General features: G+C 34.2%; 2 protein-coding genes across 2 annotated transcripts in view; one reads left to right on the forward strand and one right to left on the reverse strand.

The window, feature by feature from the left end:
• Positions 1-3,281, reverse strand: part of LOC103505118 (single-minded homolog 1) — a 7,822-nt gene extending 4,541 nt beyond the window's left edge. The window contains exons 1-3 of the mRNA XM_008469427.3: positions 3,247-3,281; positions 2,697-2,907; positions 2,182-2,267 (exon numbers count right to left, since the gene is read on the reverse strand). Coding sequence (XP_008467649.1) covers positions 2,182-2,267; positions 2,697-2,907; positions 3,247-3,276 — 327 coding nt within the window. The 5' untranslated portion in view covers positions 3,277-3,281. The remainder of the gene's footprint in view (positions 1-2,181; positions 2,268-2,696; positions 2,908-3,246) is intronic.
• LOC103505119 (dihydrofolate reductase) overlaps positions 1-14,363 on the forward strand; it is a 37,095-nt gene extending 22,732 nt beyond the window's left edge. The window contains exon 6 of the mRNA XM_008469430.3: positions 14,279-14,363. The gene's annotated coding sequence lies outside the window, so the exon portion shown is untranslated. The remainder of the gene's footprint in view (positions 1-14,278) is intronic.
• The last annotated feature ends 1,410 nt before the right edge of the window (positions 14,364-15,773 follow it).

The following is a 15,773-nucleotide window of genomic DNA, read 5'->3' on the forward strand; positions in this document are numbered from 1 at the left end:
TTATGGGTTTAATATTGTACAATGCTTAGATATTACTATAGACCTTGCTTAATTAAAACAAAAAAAAAAAAAAAAAAAATGACAAAAACAATAATGATGATATGATATTGAGAAGAGGAAAAGAGGAGTAGGTTAAAATAAAGAAATAGAGTTGAGTAAATTATGATGATCTTAGTGATGGAGGTGTGATGGATACTAAAGTGAAATTTGAGGAGCTACGTACGGGGAGGACAGGTGGCCATGCCAGGGTTAGTGGGTTTTAAAGGGACTTTGGGTACTAAAGGGACTTTTCAGTCCTATGCTGGTAGTATAAACTAAGTTTTTTCTGAGGGACGAAAAAGTGGTATTATTTTAAGAGGGGAAAAATTTGATGTGAAATTACCTTGTAGGGATATTTTTCTTTATTATTATCTTTCCACTGTTGCGATTTAACTCTGGAATACCAGGTCGTTCACGCCGATATATTTTTTTTTTTTTCCTCAATCCCAGTTTCAGAAAATCTACTAAAAGACTTTTTAGGGTACACAAATTCGAAAGAAAAACTCCCATTTTGTGCAATACACTTCCGACACAAACGGGAAATTTCTGAGAGGAATTCTACTTTCAATATCGGGTCTAATTTGATGTAACATTATGTATTATGTATGTTCTTAAACCTATAAAATACACGAGACCTTGTTTAGACTGCTGGGGTAAAGGGACTTTTTAGTCTCATTCGAGCAGGATAAACATTCCAGGATTGACCATTGTTCGACCAGTCGAAGGAGTACAGGTCGTTGTTGACGGTGTTTGGTGTGTTCCAGCGGTCCATATCGACGCTGCTGGAGCCGCTTGAGTCGCTATATTTGGCGCTGTTGGTCGCTACTTTGCTGGTAGAGTTGAGGGAACCTATGCTGCACTCGTTACTGTGGCAGGTCAGGACCAAGTCTTTCGCCTCTTGTTTACTGGAAGGAGAAAGGGAAATACTGGGGTTAGAATAGAATAGAATAGAATATACCTTGTTTATCCTGCTCGAATGAGACTAAAAAGTCCCTTTACCCCAGCAGTCTAAACAAGGTCTCGTTTATTTTATGGGTTTAATGTTGTACAATGCTTAGTTATTACTATAGCCCTTGCTTAATTAAATTCAGTAATGTTCGTTCTCGGAACGGCTGGCTTTCTCCTATCCTGTCTTCCTTCTCTCTTCGATTTCGGGACGATAAGTAATGAGAAAGAAACGTGAGGAAGAACGTTTTCGGAAATAGATCATAAAAATTCCTCCAAAACGGGGAAAAGGTACGTAGAAAGCTATTAGTAAACTCGTAAAGGTGCCATTAACAAATTTACACAAGCGTATTCTGTACCCTTATTTGTTACAAAAACTATATACCTTCCCTTATATCTTTAAAAATATACCCTTAAAAAGGGACCAATTTGATATACCTTCCTATTTTCTATCCTTAGAAAAAGGAACAATTTGAAGAATGCGTGAATGAAAAAAACAACAAACATCCCAATTTGAAATTGATAGTTTGAAAAGAAAACAAATCCGATCAATGGAACGCAGGTGAGATTTTAATGAATTCAGTCTCACGTCCCGCCTACAAAATGGATGATTATTTCTGATTCACTTGGAATATTCAAGTAGATATGGCTTATTATGCAGTCAATAGTTAAATCAGTGGGGTACGCTATGTTAATGAGAGGTGAGAAGAGCACTTGGAGTTGTGATGTAAAAATGAAGCATAGCTTGAAAGAGTTATAGGCGCGAAAAGATGTGGCAGAAGGCAAGGGAAATTTTCTCTGCTCTGTGAGGAATCTGTTTAAGGAGTCATCTTTCGCTATATATTATATCTTTTTAGGTTCGTAGCTTAGGTCTATCCGGTACATACAGTAAATACAGAAAGTGCATTACTTTCCTAATGTCCTATGCCTTCTCCACTGCTATCCCTCGTACACAATATTAGTGAACCTTGGTGACAAATGAGAATTCATTGTCATAATATTATTAGGAATTGGGTACCCACTACGTAGATATTTAAAGCAGTATCAACATACATATTTCTAAAAAATAAAAATATATATAAAAAAACGCAGTAAAAACAGCAATCATTTCTTCCCTGGCAATTTCTTGTAGTTCTGTTACATTGAATTATAACCAAATAACCAATAGTATAAATAAAGGTATGTAGTAAAATTTACCTTGTAGCCATTCGTTGTCAGTCCTGCATTTCTTTTGGCTAGAACACATTTCATCCGAATGAAGAACGTTCTTTCAATTTCAAATTCTGCAACACATTCAATGGAACATTATTGTAAAGAAAAATAAAAGGGGAAATAAAATTTTACGCATGTGGGTAATGGGTATAGGTACAAATAGTACTAGGTATTTTATTGTGCGCCTTTGCGCTCACAGAGGCAGGACAGAGGTGATTTTTTGATACACTTGCTGCCACGGGCCACTTTTGTATTTTCAATGGTTATCTGAGAGAAGGCCTTTGAGTGAAATTTTGCTATTAAATTTGTCGATGAAAAAATTCTAAGAATTAAAGAGGCTCTCTCTCATTTAAGAGAGATGTGATCATACATGGGTAAACACCATGGTATGCTTTGGCAGCCAGGGTGTTGAAGTATCTCCTTGGCGAAAGTACCACAGAGGTCGAAATTAAAATACGACTCAACTTACCATGATTATAGAGTATTAGGGTCCAACTTACCATGATTATAGAGTAGGTGGGGATGAGGTTGCATGGCAGGTGGAAGACACAGGACCCGGTTCATTTCCTCATGGTCCTCGTTATGAATATACTCATAAATACTGTTCCCTGTGAGTTCGACCTGAGATAGACCTAGATGAGTGGACGCCGTTTCCGAAATGTACATCATTTTGCCGTCTGGCGCGACGACGAAAATGAAGCCGTCCAACGTCTGAGAAGAAAAAGACATGATATTTCTTTGGTTATTTTGAGGTTCATACCTTTGGTTTTTGAGGTTCATGTTAGGAAACAGCTTAACTTGATACACTAAAAGCCCAGTCTGAGACTTGGGTGGAGGGACAAACAGCTGTAGAATATCTGAACACAAGTACCGGGGGAAAACTGTGAGATTTATGATTCGATCTGATCTGCTTAGGTCTCCGAGTCTGCGTAGTGCAGAACTCACCATTAAAAACCATCTGCTCCCCTTTTATAAAATTGAAGTTGAAAAGAGTTGAACAAAAGAGGAACTTTGTAAAATAGAAAGATTAACATTCGAATTTTAAGTTACCTGTAGTAAATTTGAGCCTAGTTCTTTCATATTTGATTCCTGCCCTTTTATAAAATTGAAGTCGAAAAGAGTTGAACAAAAGAGGAACTTTGAAAAATAGAAAGATTAACATTCGAATTTTAAGTTACCTGTAGTAAATTTGAGCCTAGTTCTTTCATATTTGATTCCTTGGGATTCGAATAGGAAGGTGCAGAGCCCCATGCATTACCTAAACCTGAAACAAGACGGAAATTGGATTGAGGTAAATAATGAGGACTGAAGGAAATGAATAAATAAGTGCCTAAATGACTGAATAAAAATCACCCCAGTAGTGCTTACAGCTCTGATTTTTGACCATTCAGTGAAATAACCTCAGATTTAATACCTTAATGTTCTATGGTAGGGTGTTTTAAAGATATTTAACTCTTGTTTATTGTCATAGTAGGGTACCTAAATAAAATGTTTACAAAATGAAATCAGTAGAAACTAGAGAATATCATTCAAGTCCAACTCGAACTAGCTCTGTTTTACGTATCTCACTAATTGAATCACTAAAACAGTTAAAAACTTCTCACAATTTTTTGATTACTGAAATTCTCTGCATGATTTATGTAGAGATTTTTATGTCCCAATTTTGTCGAAATGGATTTCCAAGGGCCAAAATGGACTCGTAAAACTTTCATTAATTTTTGATGAGGTATTTGTTTTCTGGTTTACCTCGAAATAATGAAGTTTAATACCAATTTTGACGCAGTATCAAATAGTTTTTGTTTGAATAGCGATTGCAAAACCTAAAATTGGTACCAATATCAAAATATTGTAATTTTGTCTTCGACATATCAGTGAAAAATCAACAAAAAGAACAATGAAAATTTGTTTCTTACAATAAACAGGTAAATAAATATGTGTTAATATTTAAATATTGGGAGATAGTGTACCATCTTTTGAATTAGTAGATAGTAGCTAGCTATCTAAAATATCTTTTATTTAGACTATCTTCCCTCACAGCACAGCACGTGTAGTGAGGTACCTAAAACGAACTTGGTTCCTCTTATCATTTTACGGAAATTTTCAAAATTCCAAATTGAAAACATCTAGTCGTAACCTCTTTAAAATACTTACCATAAAACCGGAGTAAATCACAGATAGGACACGTTCCAATGTTTTTCTTTTCTCTTCCTACTAATATCCTAATCACATAACAAATCCCTATCTTCAGCGGGATACGTGTGTTATCATTATAAAATAAAAATATGATTCAGAAATAATTGACGCGTGGACAGAACAAATAATATAGGAGTGAAAAATCAAAATAATTGTACAGAGGTAGGACTTGGGAAAGTACGCACACATTTGCCAGGGTGTGATGCAAGATTGTCTAAAATAACAAAGAACGCTTGTGTGAAAAATAAATTCAAGCTTGGAACATCACATAACTTTCCCTAGGTTGTTCAAGAGAGAAACTCGAAAGGGTTGGCATTAACCGCCTTTAATCTAGTTCTTTGTTCCCTCTTTAAGGCGAAAGAGGCTATCTAAAAAAAAGTACTTGAATAAATTTCCGCTATGCTAGATAGGTACTTATTAAGAAACCAAAGTTGCTTTCTTTTTCTTCATTTTGTAAAATTAAAAAAAAAAAAAAATTAATGTTCAAATACGAATTAGGCAAATTATTTTACTCTTCCTTGTAATAATTTCTACAAATATTTTACACTCAAAGTGCGATTTATTTTTCTTTTTTCTATCTAAAAAGTTCGGTACAAAACATAATTTTACGACAGTGGGTTTCATGATCGATTGATTAGGCCTAACTCTTTATTCCCAATCGCAAAAATTTCTTTGAACTTTGAGGAAGTACCAAATAGGTTTTCTATGCAGCACAATGCACTCAAGGAAATTTAACGAGGCTAATCACTGCAGCAACACTTTGCACTAAGATAGCTCGAGGCTTCAAAAACGAGGCTCTAACTTTAGCCTTGAAGGGAAAGTTTGACTAAAACTTTAGTCTTACTATAAGGGGGTGTATTTTCGGTAATGCTCTTCCCATTGTCTGAGATATCATTTAAAAGGTCTCGTTTCCTTCAAATGAAATGCTTTCGTTATTTTTTTAAAAGAACCGAAAGCAGGAAAGAGCATAAGAATTGTATCAGGCTAACTACCTATAATTTAATAACCATTATGGTTTGTATTGCGTTTGTATGAACGATAACTGGTTCCCTGCTTATGGGTAAAAAAAGACAATTTATGAAAAATAATATCGTAAAATTAACGTCTCAGAAAAAAAAAACCCAACTAACAGAATTGTCAAAGGAAGACCAAGAAGAAAAGAAGATTCATTATACGTTCACCCTTTTATGATAAAATCTTCTATCGTTCTAATTATATTCATAGAACGGTACAAAAAATGCTGAGTACAGAGATTAGGTCCCTAAATTGATTGTTTCGCACTCTTGGACTTTCAATTTCTGAATACTTGAGGGAGATAAAAATTACCTTTTTTGTTCTCAAATATGTGTTGGTCCCAAAGATTGTACCGAAATACCACAGTGTGTTTTTAATCAAAAGAAGATGAGTTTGTTACCGCTGCTAATCTAAGATCTTAGAACAGAATCTAACACATCTTCATCGATGATATTTGATTCATGTCAATCATAATTTTATCTTCACCATGTCATTTGATGTTTATAATGTCTTTTCTATCTATTGTGATAAATCTACCCAGAAAACCACGAGATCTTATTTCAAAACAGTACAGAATATTGATAAGATCATTTTGATTATTTGTATACCTCTTCTTTTACTCGTATACCACATTGTGAAGTATCTTCAAAAGATGGTAGGTACACTATCTCCCAATATTTAAATATTAACACATATTTATTTACCTGTTTATTGTAAGAAACAAATTTTCATTGTCCTTTTTGTTGTAGATGAGCTCATATTCCTCATTGCAGACAGTCGTCCAAGATACGATTATGCATTTGCCATAGCCACACCTCTTTCTTCTGACCTCAAACAACCTTAAGACATTTGCAAAGCATTTTATCATTCAATTAAAGGATAAAGTTAAATAGTTGTACCGTGTACCTCATACTCGTTAAAACTCGAGTAATTTTGAATTTTGCTCTACAAATATGAGCGATTACGCTACAAAATGGAAGGTACTTTGGTCTTTGACGTCAAAAAAGTTTTCCGAGCACTAAAGTATAAGTATAAATATCTACTGTCTGAGTAGGGAGACCTGTACCAATATTGAATGAGAATTGCAAAAAATAGATAAAAAATGCCATTACAATTATTTACAAATATACCTACACCACTATGTATTTGATATCTTATTCATACCTGGACGGAAGAAGGAAAACTAGCAGATAACTCCGATAACAACCCAGATATCAGATAACTACTGATAACACTAAAGATTCGTTATCTACTCTTTTTATCACTGTTAACAAGACCACTATAGGTAATCTTTGAAATTGAAAAGTTTCTAGCCAAATTGAAAAGCACTGCGATACTTTTCAAACCACTTCCATATTGAAAATGAATTCTTCAAGGATGAAAGGTAGGATCTTCTTATCCTTTCAGTCCTTGTTTAATTTTCTTTGTGGTTTGTATCCTTATTGTTGTCTCTTTTCGTAACCCTCTGATTGGCTAGGCGCATCCATTTTCAAATACCTTATCAATTTGTTACGCTTACTTTTTTAGTGAAATTTGTTGTGAAGTCATTGCTTTTACTTTGTTGTGAAGTCATTGCTTCTTCTCTTTTGGTATGTATGTTTTATATATATATAGGTTTATATATATTTTTTTGCAGGTAATAGAAAAGCTTTTCGTGTGAAGGTAGGTATTTGAGTTAAGAGTGAAACTATTTGGCTTTCTGTATCCAGCACCATATGTTATTGACACATACCTTTGAAAAGTTTATTCAAATTTATAATAAGTAGAACTTCTTCAGCCTACCTTGGTTAAATTAATTTTTAAAATTTCCAAAGCTTGCTGATCTTTTCAGCCATTTTTAGTCGTACAAACAAGCTTTATTCTACCATGCCCAGAACAAACCATTGGGAACAGTAGGTGTCTGATAATGACGAAAACAAACGAAATTGTAAACAATGCTTGCTGCAAGTGTAAACAATAACAATCCGAACAAGGAAGCATTGATTGTTGCACATCATTTCCTCAAAATTACCTGTCTGTAGTGTCGGATGTGTTAGAAATTTGCCTAAAAACAATAAAATTTGTATTGTCTGTGAAAATTGTCACGTCATGTCAAATCGTCTGAGAAGATAGATAAGTCAGCTTCCGTTAAGTACGTTATCTGAATACTTGCATACCTTATTTCATAAATGACTAGGGTTCTTAGGGATTTTCCGAAACCGACTCGAGTTTCACCTCTCTCGTAGGGTTTTTCAAAACGACTGAACTTGATGTGTTGTTGTTGTTTGTGTGGGTGTTGGACACTGTGTACTTGGCAAATTATCTTGGGTAGGATATGTACAACAGTAAGGTCCGGGACTACTGTAATGATTAGTCACCTTCATCACTGTGTGGTGTGGACTGATAATCTTTTGTTCTTTGTAGATCTTCTGATGAATCTTTGATTAAGTTTTCTAATCGATGATTAACTTGAAGTATGGCTCTTTCCTTAAGACAATCTGCCCAACCTCCATTTCTGTTTGCGTGGGTGTTGGACACTGTGTACTTGGCAAATTATCTTGGGTAGGTTATGTACAACAGTAAGGTTCGGGACTACTGTAATGATTAGTCACCTTAATCACTGTGTGGTGTGGACTGATAATCTTTTGTTCTTTGTAGATCTTTAATCACTGATGAATCTTTGATTAAGTTTTCTAATCGATGATCAACTTGAAGTATGGCTCTTTCCTTAAGATAATCTGCCCAACCTCCATTCCTACTCTCCTGTATTGCTCTAAAGCTGTGTCCACACTTAGTCGACGCGACGATGTGAAAAGATGAATCTATGTTGCAGTGTACGATTTGAGTCGACATCAATCGACGGTGTGGACAATGTGTGGACACAGCTATAGAGTTTGATATCATAGAAAATCTATTATAAACAGATTAACTTGTTAACTACCGGGTCAATTTACTATGATCTTATGAGGAAGCAGATGAGGAAGTATACAATAGGTGAGACATAGAGGACTTCGACTTGTAGGAAAACGTCCTAGTATTAACCCCATGAATAGAGAATTAGAGATAATCTAGCCTATATCGATATAAGTCATGGTCATAATAGGCTCCAACTATACACCACTAACAAAACAAACTTTCAAGTAGGGTATGGATCAGACCAAATTGGTGAATATAGGGACATCAATTAGGACCATAAAGTTACTGATCATTCGGTGTAGATAAAGATCGGTCTAAAAATGCTGAGCGTACATGTAAATCCGAATGTTGACCAACTGAAAAGTGACTCGAGACTGTACAACCGGAGATAACTCTCAATTTTCCATTTACATTTGAATCGACAAGAATATCCACAAAAGTTGAAAGAAAACTATCCAAACTGACCACTAAGCAAACAATGGGCTAATGATTCAAATAAACTATCAAGAGGGACCATAAATTTACTGATCATTCGGTGTAGATACAGATCGGTCTAAAAATGCTGAGCGTACATGTAAATTTGAATGTTGACCAACTGAAAAGTGACTCGAGACTGTACAACCGGAGGTAACTCTCAATTTTCCATTTATATTTGAATCGACAAGAATATCCACAAAAGTTGAAAGAAAACTATCCAAACTGACCACTAAGCAAACAATGGGCTAATAATTCAAATAAACTATCAATAGTTAATGATTCATGAATAATTGCATATGTCATAATCATTACACATTGAACTGCACGGAGATTGTTCACCGATTGTTTAAGAATACTTCTGGAATGACGTAATCAGGATGATGTCCTTTTAAGGACATTAGACTCCTGTGGCACACGTATTGAATATGGCCTTGAGATTTCTAGTTTCAGAAGAAGTTTTACCAAATTTGGTTCGACGACATTTAAATATTTCCGTTTTAAGTAGAAAAATTTTCACAAATTTTTGATTCGATGGCTTTTGAATATTCCTATTTAGACTGCCTGGGTAGGACCTTTTGCCAGCAATTTCAACAGTTTCATTTATTGAACTATTCAAAACAGTCTCATAAATTTAATGCCACGATGTATTATGGAAAAGATGGATGATGGACAGTTGGACATTCCTTCAATTCCGCGGTTTTGATAAGTAAAATCGACAGAAGGCAAAACATGTTATTATATTACATTAGTGTTCACATTTATGTATTTTGAGTAAAATGTAAACAGCAAGTGTAATGTGATCTTGTTTATTAGGTATTATTATTCGTACAGTTTCTACATAAAATTAACACTCTGTTTCAATATCTAATTCACAGGAAAACATTTATTTTCCCCCTGGCCCTCTATTTGTTCAATGAATTAAATCATGGTGCAATAGCACTCGAAAGATTTGCACTCAAAAAGATTTCCTAATATCCAGAGCTTTAAAACCTAATCCTATTTGTAGATGTATTTAGAAAGGGGTCATGTGGTGGTGTTTTTCATTTCTTATCGCCATTAGCCCTTGCTTTTCTTGTCCCCTATTACTTTTATTGCAAGTCCAAAAGGGTGGGGCTGTTTTAGTGGTGTAAATGTGCACCGGAATTCAGCGTTCTTTTGTTGGTTGAGACATAAAAGATGATAAATTTGCCCTTAGAAGTGGACACTTTTGAAAGAGAGAAATATTCTATTACCTAAGCCTTGTTTTCCCTCTACATTTGCTTTAAAAACTGTATTTTTTCATCTTATTTCATTAGGTAGGCACGTACTACGTGGTCTCAAATTTAGTAAATTTCTAATCAATATTTGGCTAAATTCGCTTATTGAAAACTATTTCCATTGTTAGGTACAATACGTCAAGATGAACCCTCTGAAAATGTTAATTAGATCATCAAAGAAAGAAAAAAGTTTTTCTGCTGACTATACTCAATAACTTTTGATAAAGCTTCATTTTGTATTCATTTTTACAAGAGTTATGAAGAGGCTCTTGCTTTTCATCTTGAGATATTCTTGTTTTAATAATTCATTATTTTTCATTAGATATTAAATTTTATTAAAGTCGGAAAGGAAGATTCAAAAGATTCTTAGTTTTTATTCGAATTTAGGTACAATGTGCTATTTCACTCGGGAATTTAAGACCCATACTTTCTCCTGTAAATACAAATATGTACAATTGTACATAAGTTTACAATGCGTCAATCGATGGTTACACACAAACATAACAGCAAAATCTTTAATTGCTCTTGTTAATGAGTTGCTCGGCAAAACCTCAAGCGTTATAAAATGAAGTCAGTTTACAAGACCTTGGTTAGACTGCTGGGGTAAAGGGAAATTTCTGTCCTATCTCAGCAGGAGCAGGAAAAACAGGGTAGGTAGGTATATTCTGTTTTACAATTCTTACTTTATCATACTCGTTGCTATGCTGAAAGCCTTCTACCTAAGACCTAACCTATTGTCCACACCGTCGATTGATGTCGACTCAAATCGTACACTGCAACATAGATTCATCTTTTCACATCGTCGCGTCGACTATGTGTGGACACAGCTTTAGAGCAATACAGGAGAGTAGAAATGGAGGTTGGGCAGATTGTCTTAAGGAAAGAGCCATACTTCAAGTTAATCATCGATTAGAAAACTTAATCAAAGATTCATCAGAAGGTTTTCAATTTGGCTAGAAACTTTTCAATTTCAAAGATTACCTATAGTGGTCTTGTTAACAGTGATAAAAAGAGTAGATAACGAATCTTTAGTGTTATCAGTAGTTATCTGATATCTGGGTTGTTATCGGAGTTATCTGCTAGTTTTCCTTCTTCCGTCCAGGTATGAATAAGATATCAAATACATAGTGGTGTAGGTATATTTGTAAATAATTGTAATGGCATTTTTTATCTATTTTTTGCAATTCTCATTCAATATTGGTACAGGTCTCCCTACTCAGACAGTAGATATTTATACTTATACTTTAGTGCTCGGAAAACTTTTTGACGTCAAAGACCAAAGTACCTTCCATTTTGTAGCGTAATCGCTCATATTTGTAGAGCAAAATTCAATATTACTCGGGTTTTAACGAGTATGAGGTACACGGTACAATTATTTAACTTTATCCTTTAATTGAATGATAAAATGCTTTGCAAATGTCTTAAGGTTGTTTGAGGTCAGAAGAAAAAGGGGTGGCTATGGCAAATGCATAATCGTATCTTGGACGACTGTCTGCAATGAGGAATATGAGCTCATCTGATCAATAAATATATATTTGGTCAAATCTTATCACGATATTACATAGAAAACAGTGCTAGGAAAATAAGTACATGCTGAGAGTGATAAACCAGATACAATGCTGTAATCTCAAAAATCTTTGATAATCTTACTCGCTACAACTGTTGAACATCATTATTTGTCTTTGTTTCATAATGTATTTCTAGAATTTTCAATTTCATTAGAAAAAATCGTTTTTCTAATAGTAAAATTTCATTACAGAAGTTCCTCTCTTTTCATAGTAAAATTATTGTAATAACAATGCCGATTGATTTCAAATTATCAAAATAATTGTTCGAGTAAAGAATAACTAATGTAATTTTATTTCATGGATACAATTGCAACAAACGTTTATCATGTTCCTAAAACTTTAGGTACTTTATTATGATTTTTTCCAAACAGGTTGATAAATGTGGAAAGTGTCTCAACATCTTTGATTTTCATTTTATTTTAATTATTTGTTTGTTTTTAAATAATTAATAAATTTATTATTTTTACCGCTCTTCTTAACAGCAAATAATGTATTCGAACTGCAATAATAACTCTCCAAACAATTATAATAATGACAATTTAATCAAATTAATAATTAAAATAATTATAAATCATCTTTTCTGTTTCAGCAATGAAAGAGAAAAGTAAAAATGCCGCAAGGACACGGAGGGAAAAAGAGAATGCGGAATTCCTAGAACTTGCCAAACTTTTGCCGCTTCCCGCTTTGATAACGAGCAATTTGGACAAAGCTTCAGTCATACGGCTGACTACGAGCTACTTGAAAATGAGACATGTTTTCCCAGATGGTAAGTTTATCTTAGATACTTCGTTTTCAAGTCATATTGTATGACTATATAGATAATCTGTATTATAGACTGCTGTTGAGTCTTACTCTGGATTTTCCATTTATAGTTCAAAACAATGGGTAATTTAGTAGATAGTAGCTATCTAAAATATCTTTTATTTAGACTATCTTCCCTCACAGCACAGCACGTGTAGTGAAGTACCTAAAACGAACTTGGTTCCTCTTATCATTTAACGGAAATTTTCAAAATTCCAAATTGAAAACATCTAGTCGTAACCTCTTTAAAATACTTACCATAAAACCGGAGTAAATCACAGATAGTTCAGGAATTTGCCGCCAGGAAATCCTATGTTTACAAATTAGCTTTAAAAAAAAAAAACACAGACAGTTTTAAGTTCCGAAAACGATTTTCTTTGGAGGGAAAACAATTCCGCGGTTTTTCATTCAGATAAACACTTTTCCTTCTAGCATTCAAAATAACACGAAGAACTTTTTTATTGATTCATGACAAAAAGGAAGAATGTATTTTATGAAGACAAGTGAATCAGGAAGGAGATGATATCTTGTTTGATATAAAACAAATCGACAAAAGGAAATTCCTGTGCTTTGTTTTACAAAATCATACGGGTTGAATAAATATGAGGGTAAACAATCGAATTCTGTTACAATAAAAACAATATTTTGATATCAGATTCTCGAGATAAAACTCAACACTTGATGCATTTGTGTTATATCTTCTTTGGAAGCGTGTGAAAAATTGAAAATTGTTTTTCCGAGATGAAGCTACCTCTGAATAAAATTCCCCAATATTTTGTTGTCCAACTTTGAATTTTGAAACTTTGATAAAAATTTATTTATTTTCCTTGAAAAATACTCCCATGTATTTTGTCCTCACACCAAATAACAGTAAAATACAAATTCTATGTAAAGTGTTTTGAGTCCAGAGCTGCAAAGAGGATCAACCGATTTTCAAAAAACTCAGGAATCCGTCTCTCGAGATGTAAATAATGTAATACCGTTCTTCCAGCACATTGTGAAAACAATTTCCTTGAAATTATGTCAGGGAAAAAAATGGTAATTTGAGAGTTCCACCCCCATCTAATTTAATATGTTAATATTCTACTTCCTTTACGCAGACTCTTGCTACCTACATTTGATATCTCTTTGTTTCTCGCCTTTTCACAAGAGGGAAACAATTAACAAAGCTGAGCGATATTGAATTGCACTTTTTATTCATTTGATATCTCTTTGTTTCTCGCCTTTTCACAAGAGGGAAACAATTAACAAAGCTGAGCGATATTGAATTGCACTTTTTATTCTCAGGTACTTAAGACTTGAAAGGCTTGTGGTATTGGGAGAAAAAATTCTCATTGCAAAGAGCCTAAAAGCTTTGAAGCCCTATGCTCTGGAACTCTGTATGTATAGTCACCCAATTAGGGACATCAAAACGTCAAATAAAAAGCTAGTAATAGGACATTAGGGTCCTAAAGAGGTTTCCCCAGCTTTAAAAGCAATAAATCAGTATTATTGGATATTATGCAGTTACACCAGGTATACTATTTGAGCAGTAGCTTATAATGTGCTGGCATCAGGTCTTAAACATCTTCTTGTCCCTTCAAAAATTAGCTAAATTACCCCAAATGCCAAACAGATGATTCCAATAATTTAAATAAAACTAGACAGAAAGTGAGAAATTAATTTAGGTAAACTGTTTGTCGGTATTTCGCCACACACGCCTTCATCCTGTTAAAAACAAAAACAACCAGAAGGGTCTGAGGGTTGTTTTTATTAATATTTAGCGGAGATATTAAACGTCTGAATTCTAAAACTAAACGAGAGCAAATGAGGCGTGAGCCTTGTCAGTTTTTGTGTCGTGTTTGAAATTTAGTGTTCGGAATGATTTATGTGTTGCAGTTTTGGTGACTTCTGTGTTGGACAAGGTTTGGAGCAATGCTCGCAGGTACCATGTCAGTTGGGACATTGAAACCCAAGGACTCCCGTTGGAAGACCAAATAACCGATGCGATGTTTGCAGATACGATGTTACAATACACAATACTTTCCATTTAGGTGCTGGATTAACACGAGAACACCAAAAAGTAACCAGTAGAAACATTGCAGTCGAAAAGAGAATACAAATTTCTGTCCATGGTGGGAATCGAAACCGGGATCTTCTGTATGGCAAGGAAGAGCGTTACCACTGGGCTAATCGTGCCACCAACTTCTCTCATTAGTTTTCGATTTGGTGTCACAACTACTCACACTCTTTGGTATGTGGCGTCAGAAAGGTGGGTATGGTCCATCAGAATTAGATCATTGTAAAGATTTTGTCGCGTGCATGAGAATTTTTACGGCACGAGTGTCATGGAAAAATTTTCTCTGAAAGTTAATTAGTCTCAGGGAAACGCGAATGATGACTTTGATTGCATTGTTTTTAATTTGACTTGGAAAATCTACTATACCTATCTTTGATTTTCATTGTTTTAACTCTGAGGGAAAATTCACATCTCTGATTTCATTGTTCTGACTGTGATCGAGGGGGAAATGTAGGATATCTTTGATTTTGATTGCTTTGTTTTAACTATTGTGAGTTTGCTTCATGAATTTGCAGTTGATAAAATTAATTGCTGAGATTCATTGACTTTCAGAGCTGCGTACGTCAAATCTGAGGGTATATGCTTCAATACTAGCGATTTTTTTAGGGCTAGTGAGTTGGTGAAATATTCCTTCAGGAATTTACCGCCAGGAAATCCTATGTTTAACAATAATTTAGCTTAAAAAAAAACACACACACACACACACACAGACAGTTTTAAGTTCCGAAAACGATTTTCTTTGGAGGGAAAACAATTCCGCGGTTTTTCATTCAGCTAAACCCTTTTTCTTCTAGCATTCAAAATAACACGAAGAACTTTTTTATTGATTCATGACAAAAAGGAAGAATGTATTTTATGAAGACAAGTGAACCAGGAAGGAGATGATATCTTGTTTGATATAAAACAAATCGACAAAAGGAAATTCCTGTGCTTTGTTTTACAAAATCATACGGGTTGAATAAATATGAGGGTAAACAATCGAATTCTGTTACAATAAAAACAATATTTTGATATCAGATTCTCGAGATAAAACTCAACACTTGATGCATTTGTGTTATATCTTCTTTGGAAGCGTGTGAAAAATTGAAAATTGTTTTTCCGAGATGAAGCTACCTCTGAATAAAATTCCCCAATTTCTTGTTGTCCAACTTTGAATTTTGATCGTACGTTGTCTTCCCAATCCATCTATGTATATTGAGTCAAGGTTTTGATAACAATTTATTTATTTTCCTTGAAAAATACTCCCATGTATTTTGTCCTCACACCAAATAACAGTAAAATACAAATTCTATGTAAAGTGTTTTGAGTCCAGAG

Source organism: Diaphorina citri, unplaced genomic scaffold (genome assembly GCF_000475195.1).
Source record: "Diaphorina citri unplaced genomic scaffold, Diaci psyllid genome assembly version 1.1 scaffold152, whole genome shotgun sequence".
Lineage (NCBI taxonomy): Eukaryota > Metazoa > Arthropoda > Insecta > Hemiptera > Psyllidae > Diaphorina > Diaphorina citri.